Consider the following 19,761-nt stretch of genomic DNA (forward strand, 5'->3'; position numbering starts at 1 on the left):
ACAGCATGATCTTATTCCTGTTTATGTCTTCATAGTATTCCACAGTGTATATGTACCACATTTTCCTTATCCAGTCTATCATTGATGGGCTTTTGGGTTGATTCTATCTCTTTGCTATTGTGAATAGTGCAGCAATGAACATATGTGTGCATGTATCTTTAAAATATAATAATTTATATTCTTTGGGTATATACTCAGTAATGGGATTATACCAATATTAACCTTAAGTGTAAATGGGCTAAATGCCACAATTAAAAAATATAGAATGGCAAGCTGAATGAAGAGTCAGGACCCATCAACACGCTGTATGCAAGAGACCCATCTCATGTGCAAAGACACACATAGGCTCAAAAGAAATGGATGGAGGAAAATTTATCAAGCAAACAGAAAGCAGAAAAAAGCATGTCTTGCTATCCTAGTTTCTGACAAAACAGACTTTAAACCAAAAGATCAGGAAAGATATAGAAGGCCATTACATAAGCATAAAGGGTTCAATTAAACAAGAAGAGCTAACTATCCTAAATATATATGCATCCAATACAGAAAACACCCAGACTTATAAAAGCAAGTTCTTAAAGACTTACAAAGAGAGTTAGACTCCCACGCAATAATAGTGGGGTATTTTAACACCCCACTGTCAATATTAGACAGATCATTGAAGCAGAAAATTCAGAAAATTAACAACAATGTTCAGGACTTGAACTCAGCTCTGGATTAAGTGGACTTGACAGATATCTACATAATTCTCCACCCAGAAAACCAAGGAATATACATTATTCTCGGCACAACATGGCAGTTGGTCTAAAATCAATCACGGAATTGGAAGTAAAACACTCCTGAGAAAATACAAAAGAACTGAAATTATGCTAAGCAGTGTCTCAGACCACAGCACAATCAAATCAGAACTCAAGATTAAGAATCTCACTTAAAACCCCACAACTACAGGGAAATTGAACAACCTGCTCTTGAATGATTCTTGGGTAAGTAATGAAATTAAGGCAGAAATCAAGAAGTTGTTTCAAACCAATGAGAACAAATAGACAATGTAGCAGAATCTCTGGGATGCAGCTAAAATATCGTTAAGAGGGAAATTTAAAGGACTAAATCCCCACATCAAAGAGCTTGAAAGTCCTCAAATTGATGCAAGCATCACAACTAAAATATCTGGAGAACCAAGTACAAACAAACTCCAAAGCTAGCAGAAGACAAGAAATAACCAAGATCAGAGTGGTGCTGAAGGAGATAGAGACATGAAAAATTACTCGAAAAATTACTCAAAAATCAACAAATCCAGGAGCTGTTTCTTGAAAAAGTGAAATAAAATAGACAGCTGTCTAGACTAATAAAAAAAGGAAAAGAGAGAAGAATCAAATAGACACAATAAAAATGATAAAGGAGATATCACCACTGACTCCATAGAAATACCAACCTTCATCAGATAATACTATAAAGACCTCTGTGCAAATAAATTAGAAAATCTAGAAGAAGTGGATAAATTCCTTTACACATGCATCCTCCCAAGGATGAACCGAGAATAAGATGAGACCAATAACAATTCTGAAATGGAGGCAGTAATAAATACTCTACAAACCAACCAGAAAAAAAAAAAAAAAAAGCCCAGGATCAGATGGATTCACAGCTGCCTTGTATTTCTCCATTCTCTGTGGATCAGTTGCTTCCTTGATTAGTCCCAGTGTAAGTACCTGGATGTTTCAACTGAAGGTGCTGTATTTACTCACTCCATCTGTTTCTCTCCATGACAGGCATGCATATTAGCTGCTTCTAGTTGGTCATCTTGTCCTCTCCCCACTTGTAATAAGTTTCAAGAGTGTATCTCATATTAAGTGATTTTGCTAATACAAAATATGCTTCTGAGATGTTGCAGATTTGGTTCCAGACTACTACAATAAAACAAAACATGCAATACAGTGAGTCACACCATTTGCTTTAGTTTCTCTGGCACAGAAAACTTATGTTTACACAATGCTGCAGTCCATTAATTCTGCAGTAGTATTAAGATTCAAAAAAAGTACATGCCTTAATTAAAAACACTTCATTGCTAGAAAGTGGTAACACTCATCTGAGCCTTCAGTGAGTTGTAAATTTTTTGCTGGTGGAGAGTCTTTCTTGCATCAATGTTGATGTCTGCTAACTCATCAGAGTAGTGGCTGCTAGTAGTTGGCATGGCTGTGGCACTTTCTTAAAAGTAAGAAAACAACAGCAGGTGCCACATCCACTAACCCTTCTTTTTCACAAAATATTTCTGTTTAATATGCATTGTTGTTTGATAGCAATTTTCCCATGGTGGTTCTTCTTTCAAAATTGAAATCAAACATCTGAAAGTGTAATGCTGCTTTATTAACTAAGTTTAAGTCATATCCTAAATTCATTGTTATCATTTCAACAATGTTTACATATTCTTCACCAGTAGTAGATCCATATCAAGAAACAACTTTCTTTGCTCTTCCATAGGAAGCAACTCCTCATGTATTTGTTTTATCACGGGATTGCAGCAATGTAGTTACATCTTCAAGTTGAGTTATCTTTCTATTTCCACCATATTTGCCATTATTTCCTCCACTGGATTCTTTGTTATAGGGCCAACAGGTTCACATGCCCACTCTGCAATAATAGACCAATTACACTGAGACATTATGTCTTGCAGCAAAGAAAGAGTTTAATAATTACAGGGCACTGAGCAGGAAGATAGGTGGAGACCCTAAAACTCATCTCCCTAAAGAGTTCTGGGCTGGATTTTTTAAGGGGATAATGGAGAGTGATGGACTGAAAAGTTGGGGTCACAGATTAGTCAGGATAGTGGCTAAAATCATCAGGAGTTGGAAACTGCAGTCTTTGGTGAGTCAGCTCCTTGTGGTGTCCTTGAGACCAGCTGGCATCAGTGAAGTCCTTTAGACCAGCTGAGTCAGTGGTTTCATCAGTATGTAGGAACTGAAGGTGAGAAAACAACATTTCAAAATGTTTAAGTTATTATCTATAGAACAGTTAAGATGAACTATAATCTTGTAAGTGTCTGCATAATTATATAATAATAATCAAAAAACTATGAAGAAGTGAGTCAGAGAGCAAACTAACCGAAAGCTGTCTGCTGAATGTACTGCAGGCCTGGTTTACTTTTATATCTTCCCCTCCCTTTATCCTTGATAAATTCAACAAAGTCTACAGGAATAGTGTCATCTTGAAACTCTCTAAATCATTCCTGATGGTAGTAAGAATCAACATTTAAATGTTCTATCATAAATGAACCTTTAAAATATACTAAGTAAAATAGGCCAGTCATAAAGGATCACATATTGTATGATTCCATGTATTAAAAAATGTCCAGAACAGGCAAATCTATAGAGATAGAAATTCAATTAGCATTTGTCCAAGATAGGACAAATGCAAAAATTAGGGGTAGGGAGTAAAAGGATAAAGAGTATAGGTTTTAGTTTTAGGAGATAAGAGTTTTCTAAAACTGAACCATGTTTAGCTATTTTATCTTTAGTTCTGTGTCAAAGACACTGCAGGAACATGAACCTTTCACAGCTACTCTTATGGACACTATTCTAAAATATATTACATGAGTCAGGTGATGTGTCCATCCAAGATCACTGATATTAGCTGAATTATAGCACTTAAAAATATGAAAAGGAAAATAAACCCACTTGTATAAACAGGTCTTCTACCGTTTATTTGTCTCCTTGTTATCCACGTGCTCAGACTGCTAATATAATGTGTTTACTTTGACGTGTAAAAGTTACATTTTAACTTCTTGAGTGATTTATACTTGGATGTCACTATGAGAAATGACAGAAAGGAGCAGCAACTGGAAAACAAGCATTGCATTGCATCAGGATGTCTATGAAATGGACTTCAGCTCTTCTGCTGATACAGCTGAGCTGTTACTTGAGCTCTGGGAATTGTGGAAAGGTCCTGGTGTGGCCCACAGAATTCAGCCATTGGATGAATATAAAGACAATCCTGGATGAGCTTGTCCAGAGAGGTCATGAGGTGACTGTACTGGCATATTCACCTTCCATTCTTCCTGGTCCCAACAACCCATCTGCTCTTAAATTTGAAATTTGTCCGACATCTTTAACTGAAACTGAGTTTGAGGATAGCGTCACACAACTGGTTAAGAGATGGTCAGACATTCCAAAAGACACATTTTGGCCACATTTTTTACAAGTACAAGAAATGATGTGGACATATGGTGACATGATTAGAAAGTTCTGTAAAGATGTGGTTTCTAATAAGAAACTTATGAAGAAACTACAGGAGTCAAGATTTGATGTTGTTCTTGCGGACGCTATTTCCCCCTGTGGTGAGCTGCTGGCTGAGCTACTTAAAATACCCTTTGTGTACAGCCTCCGCTTCTCTCCTGGCTACGCGATTGAAAAGCATGGTGGAGGATTTCTGTTCCCTCCTTCCTACGTACCTGTTGTTATGTCAGAATTCAGTGATCAAATGACTTTCATGGAGAGAGTAAAAAATATGATCTATATGGTTTATTTTGACTTTTGGTTTCAAGCATGGGATACGAAGAAGTGGGATCAGTTTTACAGTGAAGTTCTAGGTAAGTAATTTTTTCATTTGGTAGCATGGAGATCTAACTTTCTTGTACCTTTGAAGCTGAGCTTGTATAAAGCCATAAAGTCAGGGCAGTGGGAGCTTTTTGCAAGTGAATTTATCAAATGAAAGAAAAAGATTATCAAACTCACAAACACTATAGAAAAGGTAAATCATAGAATCTGTTAAAACACTGTGGCCATTAACCATACAGAACACTCCAAGAAGTCATAAACCTGTATATTAGTGCACCTTAGATTTCTTTAAGCAATCACACATCTGTTGTATTATAATTTTTTGTCTTAAAAAAAGTCAGACTCATCAAGAAACATCTTGGGGGTTGTATACTGGTAGACTGAGTAGTTACACATTTTTCTAGAACTACCTGTTTAACATTGCAGAAATTGTTTTTATCTTGTATACCTGTCTCCTTATTTAGTAATTGCAATATGTACCCATGTTACCAGGAGGTTTCCTCCACAGTTGAGAGAAATAATGTCTCCATTTCAGAAACAGAAACCAATGCATATGATTTGAAGTTTCCAATGCTTCTATTCTGCTTCACTTAAGGATTGGAAACTATTCATTTTAAGGCCAGTCATCTTGTCAAAGTGTGAACATTAAGTTGTAACTGTACATATCCTTTGCCCACTTTTTGATGGGGCTGTTTGTGTGTTTCTTGTAAATTTGTTTGAGTTCTTTGTAGGTTCTGAATATTAGCCCTTTGTCAGATGAGTAGATTGCAAAAATTTTCTCCCATTCTGTAGGTTGCCTGTTCACTCTGATGGTAGTTTCTTTTGCGGTGCAGAAGCTCTTTAGTTTAATTAGATCCCATTTGTCCATTTTGGCTTTTGTTGCCGTTGCTTTTGGTGTTTTAGACATGAAGTCCTTGCCCATGCCTATGTCCTGAATGGTATTACCTAGGTTTTCTTCTAAGGTTTTTATGTAATTAGGTCTAACATTTAAGTCTCTAATTCATCTTGAATTAATTTTCGTATAAGGAGTAAGGAAAAGATCCAGTTTCAGCTTTCTACTTATGGCTAGCCAATTTTCCCAGCACCATTTTTTAAATGGGGAATGCTTTCCCCATTTCCTGTTAAAAAAAAAAAAAAAAAAAAAGTCAAAATTGACAAATGGGATCTAATTAAACTAAAGAGCTTCTGCACAGCAAAAGAAACTACCATCAGAGTGAACAGGCAACCTACAGAATGGGAGAAAATTTTTGCAATCTACTCATCTGACAAATGCTAATATCCAGAACCTGCAAAGAACTCAAACAAATTTACAAGAAAAAAACAAACAACCCCATCAAAAAGTGGGCAAAGGATATGAACAGACATTTCTCAAAAGAAGACATGCATACAGCCAACAGACACATGAAAAAATGCTCGTCATCACTGGCCATCAGAGATATGCAAATCAAAACCACAATGAGATACCATCTCACACCTGTTAGAATGGCGATCATTAAAAAGTCAGGAAACAACAGGTGCTGGAGAGGATGTGGAGAAATAGGAACACTTTTACACTGTTGGTGGGATTGTAAACTAGATCAACCATTATGGAAAACAGTATGGCGATTCCTCAAAGATCTAGAACTAGAAGTACCATATGACCCAGCCATCCCATTACTGGGTATATATCCAAAGGATTATAAATCATGCTGCTATAAAGGCCCATGCACATGTATGTTCATTGTGGCACGGTTCACAATAGCAAAGACTTGGAATCAACCCAAATTTCCATCAGTGACAGACTGGATTAAGAAAATGTGGCACATACACACCATGGAATACTATGCAGCCATGTAAAAGGATGAGTTTGTGTCCTTTGTAGGGACATGGATGCAGCTGGAAACCATCATTCTCAGCAAACTATCTCAAGAACAGAAAACCAAACACCGCATGTTCTCATTCATAGGTGGGAACTGAACAATGAGATCACTTGGACTCGGGAAGGGGAACATCAGACACTGGGGCCTATTATGGGGAGGGGGAGGGGGGAGGGATTGCACTGGGAGTTATACCTGATGTAAATGACGTCATGGGTGCTGATGAGTTGATGGGTGCAACACACCAATATGGCACAAGTATACATATGTAACAAACCTGCATGTTGTGCACATGGATCCTAGAACTTAAAGTATAGTAATAATTTTTAAAAAGTTATAACTGTATAGTTTTTTGAAACTATGCATCTTTATTTAAAATATGAGCCAAATTAATATTGAACACACATTTCTATTTTAATAATTTCTCAAAGCTTTCTAGCTGTAATTTGCAAATATATTTACTTACAAACTAATATTGTTAAGATCTTAGCATGAATCAAATCAATTGCAGGTACAAGGATTTCAGCCATAATTTCAAAATAATCAACGGTTCACTTAAAGATCCAAAGATAAAAGGACTAGATTAATGAATTATGGAAATGAGAGTATTTCTTAGAAAATTATTTTCATGGGTACAGTAGAATTCATTGATAATGGAGCTCCAAGAGTGACTTTTATGTATATTTGTTACTATGAAGGTTTAAAAAATAAAGAAATGGAGATTAATTCTCCATGGCTTGTTTATGGTTGTGAATATACTGATGTGACATAAGGGATGTAGTTTTCCCTCATGATCCTCTCACCACTTTGTCTTTCTTGTAAATACACAGGGGCAAAATATATGATACATAAAAATTAAATTATGCCTATATATGAATGTATGTATATATATTTCAAAGCACAAACACTTCACTTGCATTTTTGCCTACATTATTCTAACTTCTTTCAGGAAATTACCAAATGATCTGTGTCATCTACCTTTTCTTGTTTTATTTTCCCTTCAGGAAGACCTACTACATTATTCGAGACAATGGCAAAAGCTGAAATATGGCTGATTCGAAACTACTGGGATTTTCAATTTCCTCACCCACTCTTACCACATGTTGAGTTAGTTGGAGGACTCCACTGCAAACCTGCCAAACCCCTACCTAAGGTAAACTATTACTGTTTGTTTGTCTGCTTTGAATTTTCAGTGCAAATGGTTCTACATTCATTCAGAGTGTTTGACTTAGACTGGAAGAAACATGGGTAGTGGGAAAGTAAAGCACATACCAATTAAAAACTCACATACATGTTGATACCATCACAAGTTTGTGAATTTCATCATTATTACAGATAAAGAGGGATACTAAGGAGACTTTGACATTAGGGTGGGTAAATTAAAGCTTTGATTATGCAACACCTAAGAAGGTACTGGATGTTCATTAAAAGAATATTTATAAAAGAGATTAGCACACACCACAGGTAAGTGTGTTGGACACAGTTTCTGTCCCAACACACCTTATATTTACTTTGAAAGATACAATATTTGCAAGTAATAGAAACTGTGCAAAAACTATTATCTCCAGGGAAAAACCAATGCTAAGGAAGCATTCAGTGTAGACAATAGAGTATCCTGGAGTCACTGATATTAATAATTTAGATGAGAGCCGAACAATATGCGGGAATAGATGAAACAAAGAGAGAAAAAAGCACAAAAAGAAAAGCAGGCAAAATGTTCAGGGCAGTTCTCAAGACTCAAAGTTTAGTTTGCAAGGGAGATACTGAGTAAGAATCAGATGACGCTGACAGAGCCAGATACTCCTTAGGAACTGAAATATGTATTAAGTACATTCAGGAACTACTAAAAAGAGTTAAGAAAAGAAAATATGTGATAAGATTATATTTTAAAAAATATTCCAAGATGATCAATGAATTAAATCGCAGAAGGGCCAGACTGGGAAGATCTGATCGTTCAGAAAATTTTGTATGAATTCAGGTAGCAGATGATGGAAAAGTGAACTAGAGAGTGGATAGAATTAATTATGCCTACTTTTGCAGTAATAGTGCTAACCTCATATTGTGTTGTGTGGAAAAAAGTTATACAAATAAACCACTTAAAATGTCTCTGGCATATAGTTAGTGATTCAGAAAAGTTATTAATTTTGCAATTATGGCTGTTGTTGTTATTACGAATACTACTAATTACTTAACATGTGTAAGTCACTTGAGATATCATTTCACATGTAATAGAAACTAATTATTCAGTGCTTCAAGATTGCATTCTCTAACAAAGTCCTACCTGTCTTCTATATGACAGTTACCTTGTGGACTTGATTAAAAGAAGACATGTCAGTTCCGACAGTAAGATGAACGAGCTGAAATTGTAAAATTCTACCATAAATGATAAGGATCTTCACCAGTATTCTAACTTATAAGAAAATAATTCCTTAAGAATATAAATGTGTTATTCTAATAATATTTGAAGCAAGACCCAGTGTTCACTTGATTTTCTTCAAATATTTAAATCATTCTGCATTGAGATTCCAGAGGTTTACCTCTTAGCATAAACATACCCTATTAGAGCAGGTGTTTTCTGCCTTAAAACAAGCAACTCAGTAAAGCTTCCTGGGGTAACTTGTGTCTCAACATCATAGCTGCCTGATAGAGAAGCACAGAAAAAATGAACAATGCATGTATAATAAATACCCAATAATTTCTACCACTTGTATCTGAATAGTGCCCTTAGTTTACAATAACAAAAGAATTCTGTCATCATGTAACGTTATAATCTTTATGAAGAAACATAAGAACCTCATATACTTTAAATTGATATCACAGTTCTAAGAAGTAGGTAGAAAGTAAGCATTGTTTATCACATTATTATGTAATCTCTTAAGAGATCATTTTTTTTCTACCTCCTTATTAGCAGCAACATGGTGCTGATATTTTATTCCATAGTTAAAATTTAATATCTATGTTGAATTCAAATTGTATGGGCTTTATATTGGTAACTTTCTAAAGAGACAAAAGCTGAAGTGAGACTATTGGAAATTCTGTGCCACCCTATCCTACTCTTGAAAGATTTCCCCACTCACATTATGGGAAACCGATAGTGCCAGTAGGAGGAGCAAGAAAGTAGGAGGTGTAGAAGGGTAAGAAAAAGGATGACTAGTAGTATAACAATGATAGTTACTAATACTAGCTGTCGTTAATTACTTATACTACCTGTTGTTATTAACTTGAAGAAAGCTTTGAATGCAAGTCAATGGTTGTGAAACCCATTTTCTAATTGTTTATTATGCAAAATAATTGTAAACCCAAGTTGCTTTCTATTCAATTAAATATTAGATTCTCAGATAATTTACGTATATTTTAATAGAAAAGGACACTTGGCAAATGTATCAAGTGTTAAAAATGCATATAGCCATTGGTTTTATAAGAAATTTACATGAATTCATACAGAGAAAAAAATCAAGATATACATATTTAATATTTATGGAAAATATTCATAAAATATACACTGGAAGTAATCAAACATCTTAAATGAAGGAATAATTAAAACCTTATATTAGATGCATAATGTAACATTATAATAATTTTATCAATACAATATTCAATTACAGTCAGCTATAATAAAAGTAAAGCGAAGTAGAAAATAATAAATATTACAAGATTACACGTTTTTTGTAGGAGGAAAAGCACATACAATAAGAACAAAATTGTCTAAGTAAATGTCACAAGTGTACATTGAGCTATAAAAATAGAACAAAAGCCATGTTGAAAACATAGTTTACCATGATAACATCTCTAGACAGAAATTTTATTTAAAAATTTATTTTCTTTTTAGAACTTTTAATACTTTTATAAAATTCCTTACATAAATAGTGTTGTTTTTTTTTTAAGTTGTCACAGAATGGGAAACAATTAGTCCACATCAATAATTAATCTTTAAACCGTGGTTATATTTTTTTAACACTCGGTGGATGAAGAAAGCTCTGAGCATCAAGCCACTGAGACAAAACACTGAACATAAGTTACATCAAATGTGGCTATAGTTCACTGCAATCACACACAATACCTGGGTATCCCATGTATTATCTGGAACAGTACTACAATAACTCTGATATCATTAACACTAATTTCTTAAGATTAGAAGTCATATTTTAAAAAATACTCAGCCATATGTGGTCTGCAAATAAACATTTGGATTTTTGCTCTTTGTTTTGTAAAGAACACTTAAGAGAAAGTTTTACCCCAATGATTACATCTGAAATTATTTAACTTTAAAAATTGGCATAGATTGGGGAACACAAGTCAGAATGATTCTCAATAAATTCCAGCCAAGTACGTTTTCACCAAGATTTGTATGTGGTGTGAGTGAGCTACTCAAGAAGGTGACCAAATCTCCTCTGCAGAAAGGCCTGGCAGTCTCTTCCATTCTGGTGCAAGTGCTGCTGCCTCTGAGACACAGCAAAGAGATGATGAGAGTTCCTCACATGCAGTTAAAGATAGCACATCAATTTAACAGTGTGATTTCAGGGCAATAGGTGTTCCACCTAAACAATCAGCTGAAAACTATGATCATTCAACTGTCTAACTATATACTGTACAATTCTGTATTATAAATGAGACTCTTAGAATTAATTCATAGAAATTCCAAACCACAATAGCAGACTCCAGAATGTCAGTGATTCTTAACCACCACTTTTTCAGTTACTTTTTTTTTCTTTTTTGAAAAAAGACTAGAAAACTCTGACAAACTTTAAGTGACGTGTAAAGGATTATAGTAAGATAAATGTAGATTTACATAATCCCAGCTGTGAGTAACTTTTCCTCAGTGCTCAGAGTCAGGGAAGTCAACCACTAATGACTTCCAACTAAAATAATTCTGCAGAAAACCTGTGTAAAATAAACATATGTGATTTAGCAGAACAACAATATAGCATTAAAGCCAATGGTGCCACTTTAAGGAGCCTACATTAGTACTTAAAATATTATAAATGAAGAGTTCGGGTATCTCCCCATATACAATGTAATAGCTCTATTTCATTTCTCTCTTTCACACACACACACACGCACATATATACACATATTTACACAAATACTCTTAACAGAGGCAACCAATCTCATAGTATACATCTTGCAAAAAAAACTGAATAATTGAGTCAGTGAAAAAACATCCTTTATTACAATTATTCCTGATAGTAGTTGATTTTCTCTTTTTAGTTTGTATACCAATTGTTTCACAGTGCTTGCTGTGCTGATAATCTATTATGATGGAACACGTTCTTTTTTTCACAGGAAATGGAAGAGTTTGTCCAGAGCTCTGGAGACAATGGTGTTGTGGTGTTTTCTCTGGGGTCGATGATCAGTAACATGTCAGAAGAAAGGGCCAACGTAATTGCATCAGCACTCGCCAAGATCCCACAAAAGGTTAGATAAAATGTCTTAATATTGTGAAAAACTACTGAAAGAGGTTGTTAAAGTTTGTAAAGAATCCAACTGTAGAAACTTCCTGCCTATAAATTCAGCTGTTGAGAAAGCACTAATTATCTCAGATATTAATTCAAAATCAAAAATATATATGGAAGATACTAAAATAATACAGAGGGTGTTTTTCATTGGTAATTAATTTGGCATTAATATTGTGATCAGGAATCAATATAATTAAGAGTTGCAGGCAAAGTTTTGGTATTATCATGACATTGGGGTCAGGTAAGAGCTATCACCAAATTCTGCCCCTGTGATTTAATCCTTCTGTTTAAGATTTCCTGAGGGCAGTGTACACCCTCCAGATGTTAGAAAACATTACATTTTAGTAACTTCACTAGAACAATAACAATAGCAGGTATTTAAAAAGTCTGACATGCATCATGCAGTTTAGCGTTGCCATGTTACCCAGTCTCGTGTACTTCCGGTACAATTTGGTGTAGGCCTATTTGAGTGATATTCAGGGTACTATTCAGAGAAAGGACAGGATTAGTCAGACAACTAATATAAAGACCTACATGGCCAGGTAAGTTTGGAGAAAGAGAAAAAGCAGCCTGCCTTGCTGGACCAGACCCAGCCAATGTCTGAAGTAGGAAGATGAAAGAAAAAGGATGGAGATGGATCCTGCTCTGAGGGTGGACCTTGTGTAGTATAATATGTAGCCCCACAAGGATGCTGCACTGTGAGATTAACAACTCCTCCCAGTGGAGGCAGCAGAAGGAAATACAGGAAGGACTCAAGCAGAAGGAAGCCAGGCAGGGGAACAGGTTCAGATGCTGCCTCCATAGAACATAGTAGGAACATATTTTCTTTGATATAGAATAAAATGTGTCGATCACTTTTTAGTTCCCTGTCTGCTATAGCCTTCTTATAATGGCCTATGCTAATATTTTGCCAAAATCTCAAAGTTATTTTAACATGGATGTAACAAATAGAACTTAAACACTGTAAATTTTTTTTTTAATTTATAAGGATTCTTTGGGAGTTCCAAAATTAGTAACGTAAACATAAAAATGTCTTAGCTACAGCAGAACATATGAATCTCTGTTGTCAAAATTTTGTAGCACATTGTCTAAGTGTTAACAATCAGTTGACCAAAATTCAGCAAAATACAATTTTAAATTTATTCTAGAGTTGTATTTTTAATTGTAGTACCTATAGGTTCCTCATTTCTATCTTGAAAAAATATCCAAAATTAGCAATACTGAGAATACTCTGAATTTGTGTCAAAAGCTATCACTTGAAATTTTTCTTGGAAGTAGTGCTTGATAATTTGTAATTTCAAAGAAGTTATATATGCTACCTTTGAGGCATTAATTGACTTCTTCCAGGTGGCTTATTTTATAGACTTGCATTTTTATCAAAGACATCAAACTCTATTAAAATAACTTACAGACAAGTAGATATAAGTGAACTACTTCCCATATTACTCAAAAAATGAATACATTAATATTAAATTTGGTAGATGAAAACTCATAAAATACATAACACAAAATAAGCATATAGGTCATTAGTAAGTTGTTACAGATTTTCCACACTAGAATGATGACTACCTAAAATTTTCAATGCATATAATTATTAAAATTGTTTATCTTTTTAAAATTAAATTCCATTTGTTAACTTTTAATTTCATTGTAAATGGGGATGTTTGTTACATAGGTAAATTTATGCCTTGGGGATTTGTTGTACAGACTGTTTCGTCATGAAAGTAGTAAGCTAGTACCTTTTAGTTATTTTTCCTGATCCTTTCTCTCCTCCCAACCTCCACCCTCCAATAAGTCCCAGAGTATGTTGTTCCTCTCTATATGTTCATGCATTCTCATCTTTTAGCTTCCACTTGTAAGTGAGGGCATGCAGTATTTGGATTTCTGTTCCTGTGTTTGTTTGTGAAGGATAATGGTCTACAGTTGCATGTTCCTGCAAAAGATATGAACTTGTTCTGTTTTTGGCTACATAATATTTCACTGTGTACATATACCACATTTTCTTTACCCAATCCATCGTTGAAGGGCATTTAGATTGATTTAATGTCTTTGTGAAGATGAACAGTGCTGTAATGAACATATGTGGGCATGTTCTAATTTATAGTCCTTTGGATACATACCCAGTAATTGGATTGCTGGGTTGAATAGTATTTCTGCCTCTAGGATTTTGAGGAATCACCACCCTGTCTTCCACAGTGGTTGAACTTACACTCCCTCCTACAGAGTACAAGCATTTCTTTTTCTATACAACATCACTAGCATCTGTTATTTTTTGAGTTTTTAATAATGGCCATTCTGACTGATGTGAGATGGTATCTCTTTGTGGTTTTGACCAGTGATGTTAAGCTTTTTTTCATATAGAGGTTGGCCCCATATAGGTTTTCTTTTGAAAAGTGTAACAACTTTTTTGAATACTTGAACTTTTCATTGGTAATCTTATTTGTCTAAGCTACTATTTTGAAAAATCATGATTTCCTTATATACCTAACTAATTATAAAATTAAGGAAATGAAATGTGAGTATTCTATTTATATCAGTCTGAGTAGTTTTTGTTACTTAACATCCCTTGTTCTCATTGTTAATCTCTTTAGAGTTCTAACATTCTATAACTTTTGAGCTCCTCTTATAGAATAAGATATTTTCTTCTCTGTAACAGGTTTTGTGGAGATTTGATGGGAATAAACCAGATACCTTAGGACTCAATACTCAGCTGTACAAGTGGCTACCCCAGAATGATCTTCTTGGTAAGTCTTTGGAGAGCAAATATTGAATATATTAGTGACAGATTATTAGAGTGTTAATAGTCATCATGAAACAAGCCTATTGAACATTTGTTATGGAAAAACTTAAAAATAAAATGAAACTTCTGTATATTTATTTTCCAGTCCTAGGGTGAAAAGAATAAACAATAATTGTTGGCATTTTATGATAGGCACCCACATTCTTTATGATCAGAGTATCTTTATTTCAGGTGTTATTTCCTCTCACAAAATTTTTCTGGCACTTCCTGGGTTGTCTTCCTTTCTCATATTTCTACAACTTTACTTTACTCTTCTGTAGGGTTATTTCAAATGTCACTAAAAATAACAGCTCTTCTGCTACCACCATGGACACTGCATTTTGTGTAAGATTAAATCCCTAATCTGAATCAAAAAGTGTTGACACATTTCATAATGAAGTGTGACCTGTCCTTCCTCAATTCTAGCACCACCACCACCTCACTGCCTGCTGCCTTGCACACCCCACATATCACACTCCATGACTGTACTTAAGAGAACACATTCTGACCAAACAAGGTGGCTCACACCTGTAATCCTACCACTTTGGGAGGCTGACATGGGCGGATTGACTGAGCTCAGGAGTTCAAGACCATCCTAGGCAACATGGTGAAACTGAGTCTCCATTAAAATACCAAAAATTAACCGGGCATGGCAGTTTGCCCCTGTAGTCCCAGCTACTCAGAAGGCTGAGTAGGAGAATTGCCTGTACGCAGGAGGTGGAGGTTGCAGTGAGCCAAGATTGCACCACTGCACTGCACCCTGGCAACAGAGGGAGATTCTATCTCCATTAAAACAAAACAAAACAAAAAACAAGAACACATTCTTACATGCCCATCCCTTTTCTGTGCTTTTTCCTTTTTGCACATTGTGTTTCCTTATCTAAATTGCACTTTTTTGTTAGTCCAACTGGTAATCTTGTATTATTTTTTTGGTCTGAAGTTGAACACACTACATAGCCTTCACTTACATCTCCAGCAGAAGTAGGTGCTCCTTCTTCTGAAGTCTGAAAACAATTTTATTTCAGTTCAGTGTGTTATCTAGGAAACACTGCCACATTCATATTCTTCTATCGTGCATTTCTCATTTTATTCCTATGAATAATTTTGCTAAAATTCATCCAATCCTAGGTCATCCAAAAACCAGAGCTTTTATAACTCATGGTGGAGCCAATGGCATCTACGAGGCGATCTACCATGGAATTCCCATGGTGGGCGTTCCATTGTTTGCAGATCAGCTTGATAACATTGCACACATGAAGGCCAAGGGCGCAGCTGTTAGTCTGGACTTCAACACAATGTCGAGTACAGACTTACTCCATGCACTGAAAACAGTAATTAATGACCCTTTGTGAGTATCACTTTTTCTTTACTCGGTGGTATTTATAGATAGGTTCTCCTGTCAATAGTGAGTATGGCTCTTATCCTTTTTATAAGAGACTGATTTTGAAAGAATTTAAATGATTTAAACAATCTGAAATCTGCTTTTATTTTTGAGTTGTTATTCAAAAATTTTATTTGAACCACATACATTTAATGAATAACCAATTATTGAAATAATTTTCTACACAAAAAAATTTAAAATAATATACATAATAAGATATTTTAAAATAAATTTGACATAATCAATCCACAATAGAAAGGAAGGATAAACTTGAAATCATAGAATAAAATATTTTAACTCAATATCTAAAATGCCCCAAAGTATATCTTTTTTCTCACAGAAAAATTTATTTTTACTATCATTATTGTAACAGATTTGATAATTTAACTTCCATAGCATAAAACCCACCTACTTAAAGTATAAAATCCTAATGTATTTAGTATGCTTACAGTCATGAAGCCAATACTGTTATATAATTTTAGAACATTTTGATCAACATAAAAGAAATCATAATGGTATAGAAGTCACTTCCCATGACCCCTTAGCCCTAGGCTAACACCAATTTGCTTTCCTTCTCTGTCGATTATTCTATCTACATATTTCATACAAATTGAATCATACAACTTATGATGTTTCTTTCACCAATTACAATTTTTGTTGTTTTTATGGTTTTTGACTTTATTTATGTTGCGCGTATTAACATTTCATTTCTTTTTACAGCAACATATTTTATCATATGGGTATGCCACATTTTATTTGTCTCTATCATGATCTGAGAGATAGATAAATTGGTGTTTTCATTTCACAATAATGTTTAAGATGATCTTACCTTTTTGAGCTGTCTCACGTAGTGTGTGTACATTTATTTTATGTGTTTTATACTTAAATGTGTATTTTAGAAGCCATATAATGTATTTTAAGATTCTAGGCCTCAAATAATTTAAAAATAAACACAAAAAATAGAGGAAATCCTAGGTATTCTATCATAGTGTGGCCAGGAAAAGCCTCTCTTATCAGTAACATTTAGAGGGTTGCCTCAAAAAGAGATAGAAGCATGCCTTGGGTTGTTGCAAGAAAGAATACTCCAACCGTGGGTAGAGGGGACACAATGTGTAAGGTGCTAAGATGGGAGCTTAAAGAAAAATATAAGGCCAACATCCCTAGAAGACCTAGTGTGCATGGGAAAGTTTCTGAAGGAGAGCTTACTAGTGTCTGATATTGGAGGATCCTGAGGACCAAATAATTTTTTGGATTTTATTCTTGATATGATGAAAGTTCAGGCAAAAGTCTTAATCAAGGCAGTATCATAATCTGACTTTTATTTCAAAAAAAAAAATCATTCTGGCTACTGGGTGAGAAACAGTAGGACACAAAATATTAGAATAGAAGCAGAGCTCATGGCTATGAGGCATTTCACCCATATAACACAATACATCTTTAGAAACTTAAGGATGATAATTCTCAAATTGTATTTTAACTATATATCTTTCTCCACTTAAAATGGCTCATGATGCTGAGCGTGATTTTGAATGCCTGTTTGAGACCTAGAGTAGTGTAATTGTATATTTCATAAGACAAAGGATAAATGCCTAAGCGATGGGTACCCTTTTCTTCCTGATGTGATTATTTCACATAACAGCCTGCATCAAAATATCTCATGTACCTCATAAATATATACACCTACTATGTACTCAAAAAAACTAAAAATTAAAAGAAATAAAATGCTCATATGTTCTCTACCTCAATAATTAACTCTCTCACCTGAACTTCCATTTTTACTTTAAAAATATTTGTCAATTATGAAATCCAATTTAAAATCTAAACTTTCTATGATGACTCAAGTTAAAATACACAAATTCTATGTCAATTCTATTACATTTACTTTGAATCATATGATACTTGAAAAACCTTTCATTGACGATATGCTCAGGCAAATTAAGTTACTTTTTTTTTTTTTTTTTTTTCTTTTTTTGAGAGGGGGTCTCACTCTGTCACCAGGCTGGAGTGGAGTGCAGTGGTGTGATCTTGGCTCACTGCAACCTCCCATCTTGGGTTCAAGTGATCCTCCTGTCTCAGCCTCCCAAGTAGCTGGGACTACAGGTGTGTGCCACCATGCCTGGGTAATTTTTTTTTTTTTAAACTAGACACAGGGTTACACCAGGTTAGCCAGGGTGGTCTTGATCTCCTGACCTTGTGATCCACCTTCCTCGGCCTCCCAAATTACTGGGATACAGGTGTGAGCCATCATGCCTGGCCTAATTAACTTACTTTCTTTTTTTATTATTTTTTAAATTTATTATTATTATTATACTTTAAGTTCTAGGGTACATGTCAATGTTGATACCTTTATGCTTATCATTTAGATATAAAGAGAATGCTATGAAATTATCAAGCATTCATCATGATCAACCAGTGAAGCCCCTGGATCGAGCAGTCTTCTGGATTGAATTTGTCATGCGCCATAAAGGAGCCAAACACCTTCGGGTTGCTGCCTACGACCTCACCTGGTTCCAGTACCACTCTTTGGATGTGATTGGGTTCCTGTTGGCCTGTGTGGCAACTGTGATTTTCATCATCACAAAATGTCTGTTTTGTGTCTTGAAGTTTGTTAGAACAGGAAAGAAGGGAAAAAGAGATTAATTACATCTGAGGCTGGAAGCTGCAAAATCCGATAAATGAGACTCCTTCAGTTTATTACAACAAGAAGAGGTCGTGATACAAGATTCCTTTCTTCTTGTCACAAAGCATCTTTCAAAACTTACCTTTTCAAGTCTAAATTTCTTTTTTTGGAGATTTAGTACCTGATTAACCATTAGACATATTTCACTTCAAGGAGGAAAACATTAGAGAAAGTAAAAATGATATAAAGCCATATAAACTTATACTGAAATTTATTGAGTTTATATTGAAATTTATTGTTTTACTTCACAGTTTCTATGAAAAAAATATACTAAATTTAATTACATATCACACACTGTACATGGAAACAAGAGCATTAAGAAGTGCACTGACAGTATCAATACTGTTTTGCACATACTCAGCATATTTTGGATTAATTTCATGCAGGATTGTTTTAACTGTCTCTGAGGAAACTATTAAATAATTAGATTGTATAAATAGTCTCTCTCTTCCTCTTGATATTTTGAGATGAGTGGTGCTGCTTGGCTTTCATTGTGCATCCAGCTTCAGCATCACTTTTCTTCCTAAAAGGTATGATAAAAATGCTTACCATTTTAGAGTTTCGGTCATTTCCCAGTGGAAAGTATGTGAAATTAGAAATACAGCAACTCATACCTGGTTTCTACTACAAAATAAACTAATTTTACAATGCGTTTGGTTTTTTGAGCCAATTCTATTTTTCTGGTCATTTAAAAACATTCATCTGTTTTTTAATCATTTTTTAAAATTATTTCAATAGTTTTTGGGTGACAGTTGGTTTTTCGTTACATGGATAAGCTCTTTAGTGGTGATTTTTCAGATTTTGGTGCACCCATTACTCAAGCAATATACACTGTACCCAATGTGTAGTGTTTTATCCCTCACCCCCCTCCTACCCTTCCTTCTGAGTTCCAAGAGTCCATTATATCATTCGTATGCCTTTGTGTCCTGATAGCTTTGGTACCACTTATAAGTGAGAGCCTGAATTGTTTAATTTTGTATTCCTGAATTACTTCTCTTAGAATAATGGTCTCCAACTGCATCCAGGTTTATTTTGTCTCTTTTGATGGCTGAATAGTATATATAT

At 34.6% G+C, this 19,761-nt stretch overlaps 1 protein-coding gene across 2 annotated transcripts; it reads left to right on the top strand.

The window, feature by feature from the left end:
* The first annotated feature begins 3,808 nt into the window (after window positions 1–3,808).
* On the top strand, window positions 3,809–19,346 carry UGT2B4 (UDP glucuronosyltransferase family 2 member B4). 2 transcript variants are annotated; one of them, XM_045392542.2, is made up of 6 exons: window positions 3,809–4,576; window positions 7,405–7,553; window positions 11,684–11,815; window positions 14,513–14,600; window positions 15,764–15,983; window positions 18,380–19,346. In XM_045392542.2, exons 1-6 carry the CDS (start codon window positions 3,856–3,858, stop codon window positions 18,654–18,656), a joined length of 1,587 nt encoding a protein of 528 aa, XP_045248477.2. In that variant the 5' UTR covers window positions 3,809–3,855; the 3' UTR covers window positions 18,657–19,346. The 2 variants fall into 2 exon arrangements, with proteins under 2 accessions (XP_045248477.2, XP_065401197.1); XM_065545125.1 differs by lacking the exon at window positions 15,764–15,983.
* The last annotated feature ends 415 nt before the right edge of the window (window positions 19,347–19,761 follow it).

Source organism: Macaca fascicularis, chromosome 5 (assembly GCF_037993035.2).
Source record: "Macaca fascicularis isolate 582-1 chromosome 5, T2T-MFA8v1.1".
NCBI classification, from domain to species: Eukaryota; Metazoa; Chordata; class Mammalia; order Primates; family Cercopithecidae; genus Macaca; species Macaca fascicularis.

Coding starts and splice junctions, on each gene's coding strand:
- UGT2B4 (XM_045392542.2), top strand. CDS start 3,856: ATGTCTATGAAATGGACTTCAGCTCTTCTGCTGATACAGCTGAGCTGT. Junction 7,554..11,683: donor CTGCCAAACCCCTACCTAAG/GTAAACTATTAC, acceptor TTTTTTTCACAG/GAAATGGAAGAGTTTGTCCA. Junction 11,816..14,512: donor TCGCCAAGATCCCACAAAAG/GTTAGATAAAAT, acceptor TCTCTGTAACAG/GTTTTGTGGAGATTTGATGG.